General features: G+C 41.8%; 2 protein-coding genes across 2 annotated transcripts in view; one reads left to right on the top strand and one right to left on the bottom strand.

Moving 5' to 3' along the window:
* Window positions 1-3661, bottom strand: part of LOC309719375 (breakpoint cluster region protein) — a 32035-nt gene extending 28374 nt beyond the window's left edge. Inside the window, exon 1 of the mRNA XM_082555452.1 lies at window positions 1967-3661. Coding sequence (XP_082411578.1) covers window positions 1967-3305 — 1339 coding nt within the window. The 5' untranslated portion in view covers window positions 3306-3661. The remainder of the gene's footprint in view (window positions 1-1966) is intronic.
* A 964-nt stretch (window positions 3662-4625) lies between these two features.
* ift81 (intraflagellar transport 81 homolog) lies at window positions 4626-22118 on the top strand. Its single transcript, XM_082555453.1, has 18 exons — window positions 4626-5027; window positions 5169-5272; window positions 6422-6602; window positions 6689-6778; window positions 8077-8142; window positions 8444-8554; window positions 9886-9970; window positions 10446-10609; window positions 10687-10782; window positions 11591-11737; window positions 16554-16703; window positions 17736-17864; window positions 19312-19401; window positions 20066-20152; window positions 20292-20363; window positions 20555-20640; window positions 20853-20898; window positions 21436-22118. Exons 1-18 carry the CDS (start codon window positions 4884-4886, stop codon window positions 21616-21618), a joined length of 2031 nt encoding a protein of 676 aa, XP_082411579.1. The 5' UTR covers window positions 4626-4883; the 3' UTR covers window positions 21619-22118.
* Window positions 22119-23882: the final 1764 nt, after the last annotated feature.

Raw genomic sequence — 23882 nt, 5'->3', positions numbered from 1 at the left:
AATGTCTTCATTGGCTTCACTTCTTAGCCCTGAAAGCTGCCGCTTGATCTCAACTTCTTTTGGACGCTCCAACAACTCTTACACTTTATCCACAGGAGCTATTTGCTCGTCGCAGTTTGCTTGACTGGGGCTCAGCAGTTGACTTCACAGCAACTTCCAGCACCAACTCGCAACCAGTCTGGGAATACTAATGTTTCCCTAGCAACCAGTGGTTGCCAGGCAGTCACCAACCAGTCCCTAGCCCTTTGTGACTGTGGCCTAGCAGGCACACTGATTGTGTGAGATGTGCAGAGAAGATGCACTTTGCCCCTGCCTACACTGCTACAGTCACAGCCCCTGAATGACAAGGGCATTTTTATCTGACAAAAAGGATATAACAAGAAAATGATTACAGGTGCATTATGGGTATTGGAGGCTACCTCAGTCACTACTGCATCAGTTTCTACTGCATCACTTATTTTTTGTTCTTGTTGATCATGCGATACTAAGTTGCTTTATTGCAGCTTTAATGAGTATTGATTTGCAATTTTATACATAAATGTAGCAGGATGAGTTTAAAAAATGACCAGAGGCAGCCATCCTGACAATATGCTTACAGGACTCAGCGACACATGGCACGACCGTGGAATGATGCAGACCCAGATCGAATGGATTTATGCATTTCAGTCATCCGAGCAGCGTGCTGGCTCTCACTTCATGCTGATTATATCACAGGCGATCTGCTCACTTGTCACATGCTTTTTGTCAAAGAGCTTTAGACCGAATCACCTTATGTAACAAAAACACACTACTCTGCTCATCTGCTTAATCTGACCCTGAGTGGATAATGCTTCTTTTTTGGGGGGGTAGAGACACACAGTTTTCTAGCTCCAATCTTCCAACAAGCACTCTGCTTCCCAATCAGTCTTGGGTGAGGATCTGGCCTCAACCAGCGATGATGTGTGTCCTTGTGTATCTTTTATTATGACAAATGCTCCTGCCTGCCCTTCTGTCCTTGGTATTACCAAGTTACCCCAACCACTCTCCTTATCCCTCCTAACAATGTTATATTGTTAACATGTCAATACTGCTGCTCAGTGAGTGATTCTCCTATTATGCTGGAGCATAACAACAGGAAACACCGATGGCGGGTGTTTTGAGTGGAAGCCACATGACACACTTAAAGCCCCCTCGATCCTCCTCGTTGAGCGAGTTGTCAGCGCTTTTTTCCAACCCACCACCCGTAACAAAGAACCGCCCTAAATTTATCACGCTAGACAAACCCCTTTAAGTTAATTACACCACACTAAGGACAACAACGTTGATGCGCGCTGACACAAAAACACTCAGGGTGGATAGGGCTGAGCGACCGGGAAGCCCCGGGGGGCAGATGCTGTCTCAGCCAGAGCATCTCTGCGAGAGTACTGCAGCACTCAGTGGGGCAAAGAGCAGAGAGGGGTGAAAAGGAGAGGGCAAGCCTGCTTACAAAAGGGTAAAGAAAGCCCTGCTCAAAGAAGTGCAAAGGTTCTGCTGTTCGGGATATGCACACTAAGGCCACAGTTTGCTCACAAACAGCCTGATGGCAGCTGATGATCGAGCCTAACAGAGCCAACCAGTACGGATGAGGCTTGTGAGGAGGAGGAAATAAAGCTCTCCTAACAAAAGAAGATGAATCTTCATTAAACCTAGCCTCCTTTTTTAAGGCAACTTTTATCGCAAAAGATAAGTAAGGCTGTTGAAAAGTCCTCTGGGTTATGGAAACGTTTTAGGACGGATTTAGTGTATCAGGCACAGAATGTTGAGACTTTATTTGAGTGATTACAGGTGCATTTTACACATCACTGACTAATTCGGGATCTGGGCCACCAAGGGCAGACAGACATGTTTCAGAGAGGGATTAGAGCGGGCTTTGGATGTGTATCATCTTCATGCACCAGACTCAATTTAAGTGTCAGATCACATCCACATTTGTGTATTAGAGACCTACCTAGATCTCCTTGAATGCTGTTGTCATGAGAGGTCCTGCTGGACGTGGTGGAGTCTCCATCACTGGGCCAGATGTGGCTCGCCTTGCGGAGTCCAGTGATGCAGGTGTCAGAAATCATTCCCTGCCGCTTCAGGCGAATCTGAGACAGAGGTGTGGGCGGGCTGCTGCTGTCGAAGGACTGCTGGGAGGGTGAACGGCTTTTCTCCCTGTACATCTGATAGGTGGTGGGGCTGGGAGACACCTGGCTGGACTGGCTTGAGGAGAAGTCCTCTTCGCTGGAGGTCAGGTTCTCGTTGGAGCTGCAGTCCGGCGTGTAGCCTCCTCCCACGTCGTCGAAGCTCCCTGGAGAGTAGGAGCGCCTCGGCCAGGTGAGGTGCGTGTCCTCATCTGTGCCGTGGTCCCTGATGTGGATGACTCGCATATCCCCATCACCCATCATCCCCCCAACGTACACGCTGGTGTAAGCGTGGCACTCCACCGGCTGCTGCTCAGATTTCCCCATAGAGTAGCGCCCCTCGCCTTCTTTTAGGGGGTGTGGGCTGACCTCGGAGTCTTCATATGACCCGTTGTAGCTGCAGTTCCCCTCGGTGGATCTGCCTCTCTGAACGGCCTTGCTGATATCCCCCGTGGCGGCTGACAGGTTCCCTGGGAGTGAATGCAGGGACCTCTTTCGCTCCATCTGCATGGCTTGACAGCCCAGGCTGCTGATCTTGTCTGAAACCTCCCTGTCGTTGACTCTGACCAGCCCTCGCTCTTGATGATACTCCATGTTTACGTAGAAGGGTTTCTCTTGGCCTCCTGTCACTGACAGCCCCTTGCAATCTCCCGCTGTGTGGGAGTTTGCCCTCCTGATGCGCTCAAAGTTGGATCTAAGAGCTGCCACCGAGCCCGGACCCACTGGGAAATCAGGAAGCTCAGAGTCTTGGCGGACAGGTGACACCCCACCCTTCTGTTTGCTGTCAGGGGCACAATCCATCTCAATGTCTGCATGAGGTTTGCACTTGACTGTCTTACCAGGCCCCCTGTACTTGTGCTGCTGCTCCTCTGCTCCTGCCTCATCTATGCTGGACCTCTGGCTGTCTTCATCATTTGTCTCTGCCATCCTTTTAAACCCCCATCTCTTCCCATCGTAAGACTTCCTCTCCTTTGCGAGCAGAGTCTGCAGGTAGATCATGCGAAAGCGCTCCTTGTTTACTTCCTTCTCCAGGTGTTTGATGGATGACTTGCATTTGTCCAACTCCTGCTCAATGTCCCCCAGTGAGTTGAGCTCCATGCTAGGGGGATCAGACTCAGGGAACTGCGCTCTCCATGCTTCCACAAACCCAGCTGGCTCAACCATTATTACTCTGACACAAACTGTTCAATAAGCTACCAGCAGAAGCATTTCCAAAGCTCAACTTGACTCTTTCCAACAGCTTCCATCGTGCTACGAGTTCAAGGTGTTTCTCAGAGTAATCCACTTAAAAGGGAAATAAAACATACTTTACAGTCTTTACTCACAATCATAAGAATCAAATCCGCTTTACTCCGTTTAACAAAGTCCAACAAAATGCGAGGTTATCCTTTTCTCCAACTTGATCTCCTTCTTGCGCTGTTCTCTGGAGATCGTCTGCCTTCCTCTGTGCTTGGTGTCAGACTGAGTCCTGCAGCTCTCTGGTGTTTTGCCTCTGTCAGTCGCAGCTGAGAGAGGCGGGGCTAAGTCAGAGATGTGATTTAAACCGCAAACACATCAAAATGAACACTGCTGGTTTTCTGAACTGCTTCTTCTTAACCCCAAACTGTCTCCAGGTACAGACGGTTACAGCTGAAAAATAGTAATCCACCAGGAAATGAAAACTAGCATGACAGCACAGCTATTGCGAAATATGTGGTCTTATAAAAGGAGACAAACTGACACTTTCAAAGTAAGAAACCCTGCCTGTCCCACATGGTGAGGATTTTGTGATGTTGTGTGTGCAGAATCTCAGATAGATGAAGAAAAAACGAGGTTCACAAAACTTTGTTGTAAGCGCAAATACAGCCCGACCTCTTTTTGAGAAACACACTAATCTTTCCTTCTTTCCCACCCAGCTCCTGGCGTGATATTTTGCAACACCGCACACTTGTCCTTTCAGTTACGTTCTGAAAACTAGGGCTAATCCGACCAAAGTTCAGCGTGTAGAGAACTGAAATACAGTTAACATGTGAAAATGTCGCCTCCTGGCGGCTCAAATGTTTGAGTTGGTGCGTTCAAGTACACACCGGACAGATTATTCAAATTTTAGGACTGTCTAAACATTGTGTTGCAGTTACGGTTATTCTGTCCGTACCACACTTCCTATTCTCACGGGAATTAAATTTTAAGCTTGATGCTCACTACATATTCAAGAAAATTGCGTTTTTATTCACTTTAGCTTGGAGAATTGAACTTATTTGATATGTTCACCTCAGGCAAAGGGTTTATATATGGCATTGCGCTCATATATTTCGATCGTGAATGACACTAGACTGAGGCTTTCTTCATTTACTCCTCTGACCAGTGATTGTAGAATACTTTTATACCGCCACTGTTTTGTCAGTTGAACCAAAACTATATTTTGGATTAGCTGAACACAACTCTTGAACGGACGGACCGTAAGAGCGACTTCCGGTTAGCAACCAATCAGTGACGCCGTCTTTATGGTTTCCACAGTAACCGTTGCCTTTCCTTCTGCTAATTAACTAGCTGCTTAAAACTTGTGTAAGACGATTTTGCAATTGTTGTTATAATTTCTGAATAGTGACTTCCCAGCGCAACCAGCAAGATTTTAAATAATTATTTTACGGGTTTGCGAGCTAAGCTATCTTAGTCGACGACAGAAAGCGTAGTTACGTTAGCGTTAGCTGGCTAATCAAGCAAAGAAGAGCCACTAAGTGCATCAAATCACACTTTTCCAAGATGAGCGAACAGTTGAAATTCATCGTCGAACAGCTGAACAGGGAACCATTCAAGAAGAACTTCAATCTCATCACGTTTGACTCACTTGAACCGATGCAGCTGTTGCAGATTTTGAACGATGTTCTGGCTGAAATCGACCCAAAGGTGAACCGATACTTTTATCAGAAATCTTTACCAACACTAGACGCTAAAGTTCATTACACTTGTTTCAGGGTTAACACCGAGTGATTATGTGTGGTGTTCATAGAAATAACGTGAGACTCTCACTGATGTTTATTATTATAGCAAGCCATAGACATCCGTGAAGAAATGCCTGAACAGACTGTGAAGAGAATATGTGCTCTGTTGGGGATGCTGAAATACAAACCTCCTGGTAACCTCTCTGACGTGTAAGTATATGCAGGCACTTTCAGCTAAATTTCCCCTTATCTAATTCTGATGTTTATAATGTTGTCAAATTGTCGTTGTACGCTATTTCTTGTTTCACTCAAAGTGTTTTGTTAGTTGTTGTTTTTTTTTTTTTTAATTCAACATCTATAACATAAAATAGTTTCAGGGTAATTCTGGGAGACGGACACCTTCTTGACTTTGTAGATTAGGCTTCAAATTTTATTTATTGCTAAAGCTTGTATAGTCACGGCTGAATCAGGTGATCCTGAACCATCACGGTGCACTGAGCATCTCTTTCATCTCTTTCCACTATTCAAGTGTCTCTTGCAAATAATTTCAGGAAGGGTCCCCACCTCTGGTGGAACGTTTTGTTGGTATTGCTAAGTGAGTAACTGATCTTTTCCAGGCTTAAACAGGACATAAGGTCTCTCAGCCATTGAGAGTGGACTCTGTCTGGCCAGAAGAAGTGTTCAAGAATTGCAGACAGGGTTTGAAGTATGTTCCTCCAATACCTTTCAAGACTGGGACATGCCCATATGTACTGGGCATATGGCCCACAATGACGATTCAAAAATGTGTAAACACAGGATGTTTTGGCTTTTGATAAATGGGCCCTGTGAAAAATCTTAAAGTATAAAAGACCAATTGTTTGTATTTTGCCCTTGTTTCTCTATACTCTTTATTTTGTTTCCACTCACCCTTCAGCCAGTTCTGGCACATTGCTGACCTCACTTAGCCTGGTTCTGCCAGAGATCCTTTCCTGTTAAAAGGGAGTTCTTTCTTCTTGCTGTCACTAAGTGCTTGCTCACAGAGGACTGTGGGGCTGTTCTGTTTTTCTCTTTAATATCGTAGGGTTGTTAGCTTATGGTACAAAACACCATAAAATGATGGTTGCTGTGAACTAGCACTGTATAAATCAAATTAAATTAATTGATAAAATTAAACTCAACATGCACATCATTCATAGAGCTCTCATTTTTTTTCACCTTTTCCTTAGTTTTCACTGTTTACAGTGAATTCACATAAATAAAGTACCTTAAATCTTGTAATCACCTCACTACCAGTGAAACGCAGCAGTGGATCTTCCATGTTTTACCATTCACCTTCTGCAGTTTGAATCAGCTCTCCTCCTTCATCCCTCCCTGCAGAAGCAGCTTCAGACAGGGTCTGGTGACTGGCAGCAAACCTGTGATTCACCCAATCCTCCACTGGCTGCTGCAGAGAGTCCCTGAGCTGAAGAAGAGGACTTACTTGGCTCGTTTTCTTGTTAAGCTCGAGGTGCCTGCAGATTTTCTGCAGGATGATATCATCAATGACACTTATCACCAGGTTTGTCAGCATATTAAAGATACATACACCTCCTGGATTACTGGAACTGCTATTTTAATAAAAAGGTAAATAATGTGTGTTGACAGTATGAAGAGCTGGTGGAAGGATTTAAGACTTATCATAAGGAGTGTGAGCAGCTGAGGACTTCAGGCTTCTCCACAGCAGAAATAAGAAGGGTAACAAATACAGTGGTGTGAAAAAGTGTTTGCTACCTTCCTGATTTTTTTTTCTTTTTTTTTTGTATGTTTGTCACACTTAAATATTTCAGATCATCAAATAAATTTAAGTATTAGACAAAGATAACACACGTAAATGCAAAATGCAGTTTCTAAATGAAGGTGTTTATTATTAAGGGGGAAAAAATCCAAACCTGGATGGCCCTGTGTGAAAAAGCTATTCCCCCTAAGCCTAATAACTGGTTGGGCCACCCTTGGCAGCAACAACTGCAATCAAGTGTTTGCGACAACTGGCAGTGAGTCTGCAGCGCTGTGGAGGAATTTTGGCCCACTCATCTTTGCAGAATTGTTGTAACACAGCGAAACTGGTGGGTTTTTGACCATGAACTTCCTTTTCAAGGCATCTCAATTGGGTTCAGGTCAGGTCTTTGACTAAGCCGCTTCAAAGTTATTATTATTTTTTCTTAAGCCATTCAGAGGTGGACTTGCTGGTGTGATTTGGATTATTGTCCTCCTGCAAATCCAAGAGCACTTCAGCTTGAGGTCACGAACAAATGGCCGTCATTCTCCTTTGTGATGCTTTGGTAGACGGCAGAATTCATGCTTCCATTTACTACTGCGAGACTTCCAGGTTCAGAGGCAGCAAAACATCCCAAACCATCACAATACCACCTCCAGGTTTTACTGTTGGCATAATGTACCTTTTTTTTTTTTTAATTATTATTATTTTTAAATGTGACATCAGCCTTTTTTCTTTTTGGGGTTAGGGTTAGGGTGTTCCTTTTGTGTTGTTTTTTAAGATATTTGTGCCTGCTCCAGCCATCACACCGGTTCTGTTTTCCAAAAATGTCGTTTATCAGAGTTAATTCTTGATTTAACATGAGCGGTAATTAGTTTTCCACACAGGACCAGGTAGGTCTGAAAAACTTTTCTCCCTTAATCAATGAAATCATCCTTTAAAAACTGCATTTTCTATTTATTCTGGTTATTTTTGTCTAATGTTAAAATGTGTTTGACCTGAAACATGTAAGTGTGATAATTATGCAAAACACTAGAAAATCAGGAAGGGTGCAAACACTTTTTCACACTGTAGTCGCGCTTTACTCTTTACTACTTTTTACTACTCTTTACTACTACTACTACACTGCTTGTTAGAAGTTACTGATTATAATCTTTCGTCAGTATGAAACTCACATATTGATTTCAATTTATATTTGTTGTGTAATAAATGACAGTAGAACTTTTTCATAAGCTTAACTGACATTCATGACATTAATTCATCTTTTCTGCAATAACAGGACATTAGTGCCATGGAGGAAGAGAAAGACCAGCTCATCAAACGTGTGGAGAGGCTGAAGAAGAGGGTAAGGCAGACTGCTCTGGGAGGCTGCGGCACTCCTGCAATGCTTGGAAGGCTTTAGAATTGACTGTGGAATGAAAACATGACCTCAAACATATATTATCAGCTCCTCTAATAAACCTGACAGGGATGTGACAGGCTGCAAGGCTGCTTAACAAGGCTAGAAGTAATGAGGTGCTGAATTTCTAGGTCTTACTTACAGGCCCTGTTAAAAGGTGAAACCTGACTCTGTCAGAGGGCCGCAGTTATTTTTGCTGACCCTCCGATGACTGCCGCAGCACTGAATGGTGTTTTCTTTCCACTAGGTGGAGTCGGTGTCTAACCATCAGCGGATGCTGGAGCAGGCCAGGCAGCTGCGGGTGGAGAAGGAGAGGGAGGAGGCGCTGACTCAACAGAAGCAAGAGCAAAAGAATCAGGTAAATACTTGGGATTACTTGTGTCATTTATCAGCGCTTTTGTTCATCACAGTATATTTTAGCAAGTCATGACAGTCAAGTTAAACAAGTTTGTGGGCCGTTATGCACACTGCCTTTTCTCACTGTCTTTTGCTTCTCCTTTCTTGCTCAATGGAGTTTAAAAAAACAAAACTGTGTCTGGCACAATCTGGGTTTGGATTTAATGTGGAGTTTTCTGCTCACAGAGTTTTTATTGTTTGTTTTAGTTTTTTGTTTTCATTTCAGTTTAGTTTTGGCTGATACATCACAAGAAAGAAACTGAACTGAAATCTGTGTAGGAATTCTGTAAGAACAACAATGATTGTAGAAATATAATTTCTTGGGAAAAAGCTTTTAGAAACCTTATCTTGGGCCATTTTGGGCAACCTTTGTAAGCACCTTTTTATCACTTTTGGCTGTTGATTCTATAATAATTATCTGTCTGTGACTATTTTTGTTAGTGTTTAGTGAGCGTTGTCACACAGAATCAGCCCACCAAAGAGTCCAGTCTGGCCCACTGGCTGGCTTTGAACACTGTAAAGGAGGGCATAAATTTTGTGCTTGTTTGTAAGTTTTACAGCTTTTCCTGCTGATGTAGCCCTCACCCATGACCATTCATAATACACCAATGTCATTAACTAATAGAGAAACGGCAATGACAAAACAGAACAAGGATATTTTCTGTGAATTAACAAGTAATTATAAATGCAGCATATTCTGGGCAATGAGCTACCAGAAATTTTACTGTAATTTTAGACAATTATTTCTACAATTTAAGCCCTTTTTTTTTAGTTGAGGTGACAGATTTCTGTCTTCTGTACACTGACAAAAAAGAGGAGTTTCACTGGTCACACAGTGAGCTGCATGCAACAAATGATATAAAATGAGTCTAATGTCTGTAGTTTAATGCTGTAAAATAACTGGCCAAATTGGTGCTCAGAGGATTTGCAGTGTGACTGCCAGGTGGCAAAACTAGATTCTAGAAGGACTTACTTTGCTGAGTGAGTTTTCTATTTTTGCATTTGTCAGATTTTAGCATTTAACATAAGAAGTGTACAACAGCAAAAAAATGCGATACAGCATTGCAAACAGTTGGCGCAGTCTCATTGGTATCAAACACATCCACGACTGCTGCCTCAGGCTGACTAACACATGTTAAAGTCTTCTTTTTATTTTCACTTTCATTGTTTCTAGATATTTTATAGACTGAAAACTGGCACATCAATGCAGAAAACAGGAAGATGATTTCATATGAAAATAGTGCTCTGATTTCCTGACAGTGCCTGTATCTGTGACTGTTTTTGTGTGTTCAGCTGTTTCAGGCTGAGCAGAGGCTGCTGAGATCAGAGCAGCAGTTGAAGGATTTGCGACAAGCTGCAGCAGATGCTAATCCAGAGAGTGAGTAGCCATGTCCCTGCTCCATGCATACAGCTGGATAGGTGGATTCAAGGTCACAACAGTGTGATGCTGGTGTCTCTCTGCTAACGGGCTTTCATCTGCTGAGACCCTCTGATTATGCTGATCTTTGAAGTGCTCTAATAGAGCTTATCTGATGGTGAAATTGTCGCCTTTTGTTCTCATCTGCTGTTGGCGTCTTTAGCCAAATGAGAGATTTACACATTTGCAGTTTCTAAAACGACTGCGGTGCAGACAGAGATGGACCTGCACAATTAAAGTCAATAATCAGAAGCGCTACAAATTTTTTAGGAACACTAAATGGGGCTGCTGATGTTTAGTATACATTTAATAAGCGCTTGTCTTTCTACAATAACATTTTGGCAGAATAGTTGTTTTACCATATATTTTTGATATTAGGCACTGAATGCCTGAAAGAGGTTTAAAATAGCTTAAAGAAAAGATTGGTCTCTTTCAGGCTTAATGAAGCGACTCGAAGAGGAGATCAAGATCAACTCCTACATGGTCTCTGAGAAGCTTCCCAAGGAGCTGGAGGGCATGAGGCGTACCGTGCAGTTCCTGCAGAAGGTGGCATCAGAGCCTGCGATGGGCCAGGCTGATCTCCAGGAGCTGGAGGACAAGGTCTGGAGGACCAGGGTTTGGTATTATGTTTGTGTACCTTCAAGATTCTAAATGTCCTTTAATTTCCTCTTTCACAGATTAAAGAAGCAGATTCTCAGATAAACCAGCTGATTGAGAAGAGGATGATGAGATATGACCCCATGGATGACAAACTCTCCCTTTACAGACAACAGGTGCTGACTGTGTTCATTCTTTCAGTCATCTTTCATTGTTCTGTCTAGTTTTGACTCTTTAATCAGCTACATTTTTTTCCCACAGGTTAAAAGGAACCTTAATGTAATTCATGTTAAGAACACTGTTACTTCTGAGATCATAATATAAAGTTGTAGCCGAGCAATAACCAAACAAATTTTGATACAGTTGTGCCAAACATCATATTTAATTACTTTAAAATGAGGCTCTTAGGGAACAATGTCTCATTTTGTTAATTGCTTCTTCTGCTCACATCTATGGTAAGAGCCACGAGGTGAGGAATCCAGGATGTGCAATTTGTGGTATGATAAAAGGGGCATGTCTGCACCAGTATAGTACACACACCATACAAACTGGAAATTTTGGATGTTTATGGAACAGAGACCTTTCAGAATCCACAAAAGGGACTACAGAATTATATTCATAACAGAGTTGGAGGAAAGATTGATTGCTGAGCAAATGGAGCTTGCATAAGTGTGCGTAGAACATGCAAATAGACAAAAGGATAGGCCTGAATGCAAAACATCTTACTGTGACCCTGTGTTTATTTCAGAAAACTCAAATTCTTAAGATGTATATTGTACAATCATTCATCCCTTTGTCCATCTGTTCCTAAATAGGTTAAGATATTTTTCATTTGAAAGGTCAACGACTGAGCACTAGTGATCTTTATTCTGTTCTCAGTGTGTGTCATAGGAAAAATGTTGTTTTTTTTCCCAGCTCTTTCATTTTCTCATATTTTCCATGGATTTATCGTGTTTGTATACGTCTATAACCTGACCCTTGTAGGCCTCCATCATCGCTCGAAGGAAGGAGTCAAAGGCAGAGGAGCTTCAGGAAGCAAGGGAGGAGCTGGCTGCGGCAGAGAGGGAGCTGAGGCAGAGGACAAACCAGACACAAGGCTCAGATGGGGAAGAGGTCATTCGTGGTGATGAGGTACACTGCCGGTTCACACACTCACTGCAATATTTGCTGGGGATTTTTGTGTGTGTGCGTGTGTGTTTTTTTTTTTTTTTTTTTTTTTTTTTTGGGGCTCCACAAAAAATGAGTTTTTAGAAACAGGACACCGCTATCATCTCCAGCTTTATCAAAGAAAGTGCTAGAAGATTTGCAATCCACAGAAAACACAAGAGGCTATTTTTGTTCTTATCCAAACACAGACAGGCTCACTGTCTAATGTTACTTATCCCTTTTCCCTGCTCTCCCCCACATTCCCATGCACAGTCATAAATAGAACACAAAAGAGAGAATGTCCAGAACAAGGATTGTACTGGACAAACTTCCTGAAAGTTGGCCTTTTTCTTAATCTTTAGTGTAATCAGTCTCCTAATTCAAGTCAGCTGGACAAAAAAACCTTGAGCAGTCTTTGGGTATAGAGACTTTGCTCTCTATTTATATCCCATGACAAGATGTACTCCTTGTCCTTTCAGACACGTGGTATGGTTTACTCATGCCGATCAGTTGAAGTGAACTTAACATAGAATAAACTTAAACAAAATCTGGCGCTTGAATCAAAAAAGACTTGAGCAATCACTTCTCAGCTGGCCAGTAGACTAAATTTAAAGTTACAGAGCTGACAGTGACTGCTCTGAAAGAGCAGAGAGATCCTAATGAATGGGAGCTGCGCTGGGACCATCAGAGCTCAATTTTCTAGAATCAGTTTCCATGGTTTCCTAAAGCTGACACCAGCACAGCGCAGCAATATTGCTGGGCCCAAAGTTGGATCCATGATCCCTAAAAACAAAAACAAAAAAAGATTTTGTACACTGTGATTTTCATCCCAAAATTGTTAGTACAACCAGTAAAAGCATGTAGTAATGAGCCCCAAAACCTGTTGAAATCCAGGCTGTTCCCCAAAAGGCACCAAAGCCAGAACAGCTCTGCATTGACATTATGTTAGTGGTAAAGAGGATGAAAACACAACAGACCTCACAGCAGAGTTTCCATTTAATGTAAAATGGAAACGCGGCACTTTTGCAAATTCTTTTCCTGGGAGCGTACTGTTAGAGTGATGCAGATTCTCAGCTGAGGGAACACATTTTATATGGCAGCCTTTTGAACCACAGAACAAGCTGCATGAACTGTGTTGGCAAAGGAATGCATTAAGTTGCTGATGTGGAAAATGTGAGTTTGTATGTAACTATTAACTACATTAATAGTAAAATACGTTATTATATTGCATCATTATTTTAAACAAATGTGACAAATGGACATGTTTGGTTACACAAAAAATAGACACAAACTCTCCACCACAAAATATAGTTAGAAACAGTGAAGTATGAGGCACACTATTATATTTTACATTAGTCATGACAATGTATTACAATCAATTTGAGACTCTTTAACTGAAATTAGAGAGCTGTTTGTAGAAACAAAGAGGCCCTTGAGACGACACATGAATGAAGTGAATGGAAAATGTTTTGTCAAACGCGGCTTATCAGACTCCTCCTGTAGTTTCGGGCTATCAGCCGCAGTGGAGATGATCACTTTACCAGAGGTATTTTCCATTCTGACCATTACGTGTCATCACATGCCGCCCACCAACTGCAGGGTCTCTCTGAGGGGGGATGACGACATCTGTTCGTCATTGGTTGGAAAGTAACAAGAAACCATTTTAACCAGCATCCTCGTCACTCTGGTTAAATTTAGTCTTACTTCAGTCACAAATCCGACTAACGCTTTTTTTAAAAACTTGAAATAATGTGGATTTATTTTGATTTCCTGCTGTTTGTCCCACGTGCAGTTATTTGGAGCATACGCTGCACGGTTGAGGGTTTTGTTAACTGGTCTGCATGTGTGTGGGTGTACTGCTGAATGAGCCACCGTCCATTTTAACAGCAGTTGTTTTGGGGATACAGTGTCAGGAACACTATGCAGTATAATTCTGCTGTGTTAATTCCTCTTGCGGTCACGTCTGCCCTTGACGTTCCAAAATACACAAAGAATAAATGTGCGCACAAACACACACGCATTGATCCGCATGAAGTACATTCTGTGATTTCTGGGGCTGTTCTTCTGTGTCCGTGTTCATTTATAGCTGCTCTTCATTGTGGAGGAGTTTCAGTGTGTCCCAGCAGACATTTGGGGTGGGGAGTAAGTGAGCATCCACTTAAAGCAGTTATTCTGTCAGATGAAGCTGTTTGCTGCACATAGCTGGCTGTGAATCTCAAAGGATCGGGTGACTCTTTCAGATCATAGCATGGCCTCCAGGCCTCCTCATTGCAGCCGCTGCTGTTCTCTAATCCCTTCCCTCCCTTGGCTCAAGCCATTGTCTTCTCCTGTAGCCTTTCATAGTATCACAGCTGTGCCGGACACCATGCCTCCAAATATAAACTGTGTTTAGGCCTCTTTCATTGCAGTTTCCATATCAACTTTACACTTTCTTTGTTACAGCAGGTTTTAATGTGCTTCACAGAACCATCAATAATATCAAAATGTATGTGTCTTGGTATTTTGAAGGACCTATAATCAATATTTACATTAGATAAATGGGGAGGGTTGCATCAGGAAGTGCAGGTGACGTAAATTCTTTGCCAAATCAAACACGCAGGTCATCAAGAGTGAGACTTCTATATCGGATTGGTCGGGTCCCAGGTCAACAACAACCACCTCCAGTACTGTTGGCCAGCAGTGTGCCAGTGGAAACTGTGCTACTGTTGGCCGGGGAAGCGTGTTCGGAGGTAGTAAGGGAAGGAAAGGCACGAGTGTGGGGGTGTGAATAGGGACCTGAAATGTAGGGATTATGATTGGTAGAGGGAGAGAGCTGATTGACATGATGGGGAAAAAAGGAAGGTGGATATATTGTGCAGGAGACTACTTACAGGGAAACAAGGTCAGAAGCATTAGAGATATACTCAAGCTGTTCTCCCATAATGTAGATATGTAGAGAAATGAGCAGGGGTGAGCTTGCGTGAAGAGTAAGTGAATAGTGTTGTGGAGGTGAAGAGAGTATCAGATAGGATGATGAGCTTGAAGCTTGAAATTGAAGGGGTGATGATGAATGTTGTCAGTGTGTGTGTGTGTGTGTGTCCAACAAATTGAATATTAGGTAGAAAAGGGAAAGGAAGTGGCAGAGAGGGGAGAGAGTGGTGTTTGGAGGAGACTTCAGTGGACACGTAGATGAAGGACAGAGGTGAGGAGGTGGTGTTGGGCATGGATGGTATTAAGGATAGAAATGCAGAGAGACAAATGGTAAAGCTGTGGTGTTCACATACTTTAAGAGGTGATGTAAATGAGTGGAGGTAGGTGCATGCAGATGGCCTATATTCTATGCAGAAGGTACAATATGAAAGAGTTTGGATACTGCAAGGTGGGGTCCAGGGAGAATCTGAGTCTGTAGGATCACATTAAGAAGAAGAAGCAAGTGAAGCCAGAGGCAAAGATTAAATGGTGGAAGCTGAAGAAGGAAGAATGTTGAGCCAGAGTTCAGGCAGGATTTGAGCTTGTCTCAAATCCTGCCTGAACTCTGGCTCAACAAAAGTAGCGAAGAGTTACCAGGTGAATTGGTGAGGAAAGAAAACAAGGAATTTGTCTTCTTTCCTGGAGGTATGATCTAGAGAGAAGAGGACTAAAAGTCGGTAGTAGTAAGACAGAATGGATACGTGTACTCGAGAGGGAGGCAGGTGGAAAGGTGAAGTAGCAAGTAGAGGTAGTAAAGTTAGTTGACTTCAAATATCTGGGAGCAGCAGCTCACAAGAGAGGTGAAGGAGAGTGCAGGCAGGGCGGCTGGGGACGAGTATCAGAGGTGACATTTGACATTAGGATAGCAGTGAGAGTGAAAGGGAAGGTTTACAAGACGGCATTGACACCTGCTATGATTTAATGTTAGCAGATGGTGGCACTGGAAAAAAGACAGGAGGCAGAGCTGTAAGTGCCAGAGTTGATACTAAAATCTTTGATGGAAGCGAGGGAAGTACTAGAAATGAACACATCAGAGGTACAGTCAGGTTGAGTTGTTTGGAGACAGTCAGAGAGGTAAGGCGGGGATGGTTTGGGCATGTGTAGAGGAGGCATAGTGGACATATTGAATATAGAGCTGCTGGGTATTTTCATGCAACCTTTGAGTAACACTAAGGCTACGTTCACACTGCAGGTCTTAATGCTCAAATCCGATTTTTTGATCAAATCCGATTTTTTTTTTTTTTTTTGTCTGCTCGTTCGCACTACAAATAAAAGTGTTCTTATCTTCTCCTGTGCTGATAATTGGCGTCTGTCAGTGACGTAAAAAATGGATTTAATGCGACTTGACCGTTCAAACAGCAGTCGCTTTCTGAAACATCGGATATGTATCGGATTCAGTACCACATACGAAAGTGACCCAGATCGGATTTGAAAATATCGGATTTGTGCCGTTCACACTGTCATACCATGATCGGATATGTGTCGCATAGGGTCAAAAAAATCGGATTTGATGCGCTTTCGCCTGCAGTGTGAACGTAGCCTAAATGATCTTGTTCACAGCTACAGCTAATTCAGATTCACTAATTAAACAAACAAGCATGTCTTTGGACTGTGGGAGTAGGCCGGAGTACCTGGAGAGAACCCATGCAGCCACTAGGAGAACACGCAAATAACGCAATAATGCAATCTGTCAGCTGGTTTTAATTCCAGTATTAATTACTGCACCACCAAAAAACCCAAAAGCAATAACAATCTGCCCAAAATGTGTTTATCCAGGACTTACAGGCATGTCCATAATGTGTTCCTTCGCATTTGTGACTAATGCCGAATTCTGTTTCATTGTTCTTCTAAGATGAAACGATTAGTGGCGAAACTCCGCAGCAAGGGAACAGTATACAAGAAGAAACGCCAGGAAATCGCTGAGCTGAAAGCAGATTATGGAGTCGTGCAGCGCACAGAGGAGATTCTCAAGCAGAGACATGATGCTGTCCAGCAGAAACTGGTAATTCCTGATTTTGAATTTCATGTGAGAGAAGCAGAATCATTCATTTATTTACAATAAAGCAGAGGAAGGACTGGGATTCACAACTTTACGTTACTTTGTGAAGACTATTGTGATGCTATTGTGAGGGAAGTCTCATTAAAGACACCCTTCAGTAATAATTTAATATTTAGTATTTGGACCTGGACCAGAGAAATCTTCCTAACTGCTCCTGCTGTCCTCTCTGAACTGTCATATTCATACAATAACCGCCCCACCTCCTCCCCCTTCGTCATACTGTCAGTCCAAATGTGTTGTTTTCACTTGATCCTCCCATTCACATACTCTCTGCTAACAGTGAAGTGGTAGAAGTTTCCTAGAAAGGGCTTCACACCTTTGTGTGGTCCCAGCACCTGACTTGTTGATGGGCTCTCTGACGCAGGCTGAGCTACTATTTCTGACGGTTCCATCTGCTGCTCTTCCTCTGTCTGCATCCCACACAAGGATTTGATAAAGCAATGGACGTTTTTTTTAAAGCATCATACCTCCTTATGCATTTCAGAGATCAAATGACAGACACCCTGTTAATGTTAATTTTACGTGGAGCAATATTCAGCCCCAATTCCATGAAATGTATAAATTGTAAATGAAAACAGAATGCAGTGGCTTGCAAATCTCATAAACCCACATTTTATTCAAAATGGAGTATTAAAACCTATCAAATGTTTAATGTGAGAACATTTTAAGAAATATATTAGCCTTTTTTCAATTTGATGCTCTTTTTATACCCAATCATTTATTGACCTGTTGACAGTAACACGATTGGTTCCTGAAATGGTGAAATGTTTCAGTTTAAACAGCTGGTATGTTTTCTTGGTTGTATTGTGAATAAAATATGGGTTTATGAGATTTTCAGATTGCTGCGTTCTGTATTAATTTGCATTCTATGCAGAATCCCAATTATTGGGGAATTTAGGTGGTATGTCTGAAATCAAAGACAATATTCCTAATCATTAAAAAACAATATCTGACAATTTGTGCTGTGTTTTAAAGCAAGCCGTGGAGGCTGAGAAGGGTATCTCTGGCTACAGTGATACTCAGGAAGAGCTGGAGAGGGTTTCTGCCATCAAGAGTGAGCTAGATGAGAAGAAGGGCCGCACTCTGGATGACATGTCTGAAATGGTGACTATACTTTTTGGTTTTTTTTAATCTGAAGTGCTATTTGACTTACTGTAGGCTTAGTAGTTACTATAGATACATACTGATTATCGATTATTTAGTCTGTTCTCAGTGAGTTCATATAAAGCCAGGAGAAGAAACAACTGAGTGTTTAAAGCAGTCTGCACTCTGAGCTTTTGATTGACATGGGTTACTTGTACCTCATTATTTGAACTTTTAGCCATCTTGCTAAGAGCGTATGAGCAATCACTATTGGAACATTGTATTTATGACAGAAAATAAGGAAAAGCAGAGCATGTCCAATTTAATGTTCTTCACATCTTCATTCGGACGTAGCCAACACAGTTACAGACAGAACCCCGATAAGCATGCAGTGTCTACCATAGGCGTAAAAGGCTTATTGCACATGTGCCAACAAATACTGTTAGCATTGATGATAAAGTGAACTTAAATGACATGATTGTCTCCAGTGTTGTCAGTTAAAGCATAACTTTAACTTTAACAATGTGTGTCTGTGTACATGTGTGTCTGTGTGTGTAGAAGAATATGATATGCCACTGAAAAGAAAAGCACCAGTGTTGCAGTTTAATTGATTGAAGCCCATTTAGCTGATTCAGTTTTAGGGCCCTTGTATTGTGGATACAGGCTCACTGTAATTTGTAATAGACTTTTTTTTCTTCTTCTTTTACCGCCCACATTTTGTTTTCCCACAGCAGGGAAAGGGTGAAATTTATGATCCTGTCTTGAGCTGGACAGTGAACCAGCATGCACACACACAGTCCATGATTTGAACTATTCATTTAGCCACCATTTATTTATCTGCACTTTCCCTGGAGTTTGGCCTTTAGGGAGTTTATGAAAGTCTAAAATAACTACAGCCAAGTGAAAATTCAGCACAAGTTAGCAAATAATAACCTCTGTGTTGATGCTCGGGATATTTAATTAAAGCTGAAAGTTTGATTTTATTGTTATCAGTAATGGGAAGTTACAACAAGAATACTAGTTCATAACTTCCATCATCATCCTTTTGTGTGGAAGCCCAGGACATCAGTTGTGACTTTTTTATGAATTCGGTAGCGTGTGTACTTCTGCAGACTGTAAGATTGCTTGTTAATGATGATATCAAATATACCTGGATCCATGCTGAAAGGACGCTGTTACACTAAAATTTTAAAATGGCATTTCAAACCCATAAAACTGAAATCTGGAATGTTTCAATCAATACTTACCTACTTACACACACACGCTATAGGCACTTTCTCCAAATGTTGATCTGGTTGACAATGCTGTCTAACTTCATCATTAGTCACAGTCGTATTACCTGCTGTTTACTCTTAAGTCTGTGAATGCATACAAAAGTACGTGTGTGTGTGATTATTGTAGGACTCCTTTTTTGTGTTTTGTTTTTATTGTTAATGCAGTGTGTGCCGTTATCTTGTGTTTTTTGAAGGTGAAGAAGCTAAACTCAATGATAGTGGAGAAGAAGTCTGCGCTAGCACCAATTATTAAAGAACTGAGGTCACTGAGACAGCAGAGTCAGGTGAGCATCATCTGAATTATTAAACGAGAACTTCAAAAAAACCTCACGGCACATCAAACGGTGTTTGTAAAGACAGTTTGATGTGCCAAAGACCACACCGAAACAAGGGCCTTCAGCTCACATGACAAAGCAGCATCCCTGTTTAACACCCAGCCTGTCAGAAAAAGGATCCTGGCAAGAATTTGGTACGGATTTTTCATTACAGAGTATAACTTTCAGAAAGAGTGGGTAATTCATGCTCCAAAATAACTTCGGCGAGTCCTAATTCTGTTTCTGCGAACAAGTAGAAGTTCACTTTTATATTGTGCTACCATGGACAAGGTCCATTAGGAGTAATTTGCATGATCCATAAATCAATGTATAATGGGAAAGCATCCTGCATCCCTGAGCTAGAGCAGAGGATTTAATTTTCCTACATGTGTGCCCAGAATTGCTCTTACATCTCAATGGGTCACGTCTGTTAATGAAGAGCTGCAACGGGAAGACATAAATAGACTCTGTAAGAAGTTAAAGTGCTAAAACTACAGCTGGGATCTTTTGTTGACATTAAACAGTGCTGTGAGCGGGACACGAGTGTTGATAATAGTGCATTTGTCTCAGTTCTGACTGTCTAGTAATGGATTTGCTTTTCTGTTCCGGTGTGTCCTGCTCGGATTCTTCATAGGAGTTAGGCCAAGAGTATGAAGAAAAGAAGGCACAGTATGAAAGCTGTGCTGCTGGTTTGGAGAGCAACAGATCAAAACTGGAGCAGGTATAATTATTATAGTGCAAGGGTTTCATATGCACAGCAGTTTAGGTGAATTTTACGTGCTTTTTTTCCCCGTGTGTTAGTACATGTTTGATCTTTAGCATGGTTATATAAGAACGCCCATCCTCTCTTTAAATCACAGGAGGTGAAAGCACTGAGGGATGAGATGGCACAGAAGGAAAACCGATACCATCATATCAACACCATGTCACAGGCAAGTATTTTGAAAAGATACAGTAGTTACTTAAAGCAGGACCAGAGACTGTGCACTGTTATCGCTGTTTTTAAGCCAAATTAGAAACATGAGTGCATACAATGTTGCAGCATTTTGTAAGCCACCTGCCCCCACAAGCACCCACTGGGACAAACTGTAAACTCGGATCTGTGCCTCTCTGTCCTCGGCAGATCCTTGAGATGCAAATACAGAGGGCAGCTGAGGAGATGAAGGCCTACGTGTCTCCTGATCCGCAAGAGAAGAAGAAAGCCATGAGGTGAGCCTGCTGAGCCAGGCCAGCCAGCTGCTTGCGAGATGAATGGCCTTTTTTATTTCAGCAGGCTCTCGTTACACTAAAGCCAGTTAATCTACTGCCACTGTTTCCTTGCTGTTGTGATGACACACCTTTATTTTTAATACATGGGGTGAAATCAGCTTGAGAAATGGCTGTTGCACACATGTTACTAATCTTCCTCTTGTTCACTGTAGGGAAGTGTACATGAAGAATATTTCCGAACAGGAGTTACTTGGCAAGGTGAGAAAAGTGTGCTGAGCGAGTGTTGACCCAGCAGATTCTAGGACGGGTCAATACTTGGAAATATTCCTTTATTCTGTCAAGAACAAGATCTGAGGACACACAGGTTAGCCAAGGTGGTTTCACAGAGTTTGCTTTGGAAGTAAAGTACCGTAATGCATAGTAAGGAATACACCTGAACATTCACATCAGGACACAAAACCAAACAATAAATTATATGTATTACTCTATAAAAGTGCAAGCAAATTCTTTATAGAATTCTCTAGAAATGCCATAAATATGCATCTAGTTTGCAGAGTTGAGGTTATATTAACATATATGGCATCAAATCTGAATTCTGTCTTTGAATAAATGCCAGTTGTTTTTATCTCAGGTCTACAGAGGACAGTAGAATGTCATAATGAGACAGATTTAACATACTTTTGTTTGCACCAGGTTGGCACAAATGTGATCATGTTGGGGTTCATTTAATTTTGAGCAAACGGAGTCTGCGCTGGGTATTTTTCACCAATATCTCTTTTCACGTGTGGTCTCCAGAAGTTGCGAGAGGAACAGAAGACGGTGAGGGAGAGCCACAGCGCCAACATGGAGCAGGTGAAGATGTGGCGTGACCTAGAGCAGCTGATGGAGTGCAAGAGGCAGTGCTTTATAAGGGCAAAGAACCGGGAGTCTATCGGTCAGATCATCCAGGAGGGAGGGGAGGACAGGCTGGTGCTGTGAGGAGTCATCTAGGAATGATGGGCTGTGATTCCACTGAGTTCAGCTTAACAGAGTTTCTGTCATCGTTCTGTCACAGGCTTAATTTTCCTCATATATCTCTTCTCTTTATACTCAGCTGTTGTTTCACTTGGAACCAGACCACTAACCTAAAGAGGTGGCGTGGTTTAAGATGCTTTTGAATCTCCAACTTAAAGAACACGTGCAGCGGCACAGGGGTTTTCACTTTCTGTGGCCCACAGGAGACTCCTTTCAATCAGAGTGTCCAAAGATAACAGGATACAAAGTGGTGCTCTTGGGATGTGGCCACAGTCAACTATTATTGGCACTGCCAACCATGACCTTGAGCATGGGTTGAGATTCCAGTTTTGGAATTCACTGGGAGCCCCCACTGCATTGAAACAGTCAAAATATTCTGCTTGTGGAATACTGTAATGGATCCTTTTTTTCAATATGGTTGTTCATATTTCCTGTGTTTTTCTATTAAATATATTTAATAATGATTTTGACTCATGTTTTCATTGTGACAGAGAAAAATATATGAATGTAAATTAGGAAAGCTATGTAGACTGTTGGAGTTTAAAAGAGCAGTTGGTCTGTCCTATTCATTGCCTTCATTTGTTCTGTTTTGTTTTTTCACCATGAATCAATTTTACATCATATCTGAAAGCAAAAACTTTTATTTGGATGATGAAGATTCATATCTTTTTTAGCAGGTAACACGACACACACGTCTGCCCACTGACTTTTCAGTGTGACACGTCATTCCCAGCAAATGTCTTCATGGATGTTTCAGGGTCTCGACCTCCCCCTCTCCCACAGGAACTTAATCTGCTGTTGACAGCCAATGTTAGTGGCCCTTGTGCCAAACGGATCAAGTGTGCTTTGTAAAAGGCTGCTTGATGTCCAGCTGGCTGGTGCCATGTTATTGTTGTTACAACACCTTGTGCTTCTTGGGACCTTATTAAGACATTAACAGATGATGCACGCCAGTCCTGTAAAACATCTGACAGCACTACCCTCTGAAGACCCCAGAGGAGGGCGGGGGATCCTTTTACACCTTTACAGAAAATTGGACCTTTGTTTTGCAAACACCTTTCACTTTAAACCTTTTTTTTTTTGTGGTATTGGTATGTCTCTGCTACTAGCTGGTGTAAATAAATGTTCCAATTTTCTAAGACCATCTCAATTCCATCCTTTTTTTTCTCTCTAATTAAAGCGGTGATACATTAAACGAGCAATGGACTTTTTGTATTTGGATGCCTTCATTCTGTCTGCATGAAGCTGCCTATAAAGCTGTATAAGCACATTTGGGCAGAGCATTGCAAGATTATTGTAGTTAATAAAAACTAAAAAGGTATGTGGAATGATTTTTTTAGGTAATTAAATATCATATTTGGGAAATTGTGGTAATATTTACTTAAGACTTAAACTGAAAAAAAATCAAAAAGGCGTCTTTACTTTCAGTCTTAAGCTCTTGCTCGTCCCCTCGTATTACCTGTTTATATATATATTTTTTATTAATACAGGACCATCAGGGCTGCCCATGTTCAGTGTTGAATGAAAAGGACATTGAGAGGACATGTATATAATCGCCAATGCTTAAAAAAGATTTTAAAAAGCAAAACCACCACCTTTGCTGCTGCAGAAATCTCCTTGAAATGTCATGTTTCTCTCAAAATATTATAATAAATTTCTGATGTTGTGTTTTTATTGTGATGTACGGAAGAGGATTAGGGCCACTGGGAAAAAAAGAATTCTGACTTTAATCTCGATTAAAGTCAGAATTCTTTTTTTTCCCCAGTGGCCCTAATCCTCTTCCGTAGTAATGTCTATTCTCGACTTGTTTTTGAACAAGTTGTTAAACCTTTCCCCAGAAAAATCTGTCTATTAAACTATTAAACATTTTATACACACACACACATTATACATATATATATATATATATATGCGCCTCTGTTTCAACTTGGACATTCATGAAGCGGTGGAAGGGTATCTTAAGGAACGCCTCTGTTTCAACTTGGACATTCATGAAGCGGTGGAAGGGTATCTTAAGGAATAACTTGTCAGCCGTATAAAGCCAACTGATAGCTCCAGGACGTCACGTGTCACACCACTATAACAGTGTCACCTGCCAGGTACACTGAGGAAGACGTGGCGGGCAATATGAAACACTTAAAATGAATGCATAGTGACCCTACACACTGTACGAAGTGACCCAATCTTCACGGCTTACATAAAACAAACCCCCCGGTATGTCGGCCTCT

The sequence above is a fragment of the Aulonocara stuartgranti genome, assembly GCF_965226115.1.
Source record: "Aulonocara stuartgranti genome assembly, chromosome: 12".
Classification (NCBI taxonomy): Eukaryota; Metazoa; Chordata; class Actinopteri; order Cichliformes; family Cichlidae; genus Aulonocara; species Aulonocara stuartgranti.
This window is presented reverse-complemented; position numbering and strand designations above follow the sequence as displayed.

Bases quoted from the DNA above. Each gene is read 5' to 3' on its own strand.
- ift81 (XM_082555453.1), top strand. From the start codon at position 4,884: ATGAGCGAACAGTTGAAATTCATCGTCGAACAGCTGAACAGGGAACCA. The intron at 8,555-9,885 runs GTAAATACTTGG...TTGTGTGTTCAG, and splicing joins AGCAAGAGCAAAAGAATCAG to CTGTTTCAGGCTGAGCAGAG. The intron at 20,364-20,554 runs GCAAGTATTTTG...TGTCCTCGGCAG, and splicing joins ATATCAACACCATGTCACAG to ATCCTTGAGATGCAAATACA.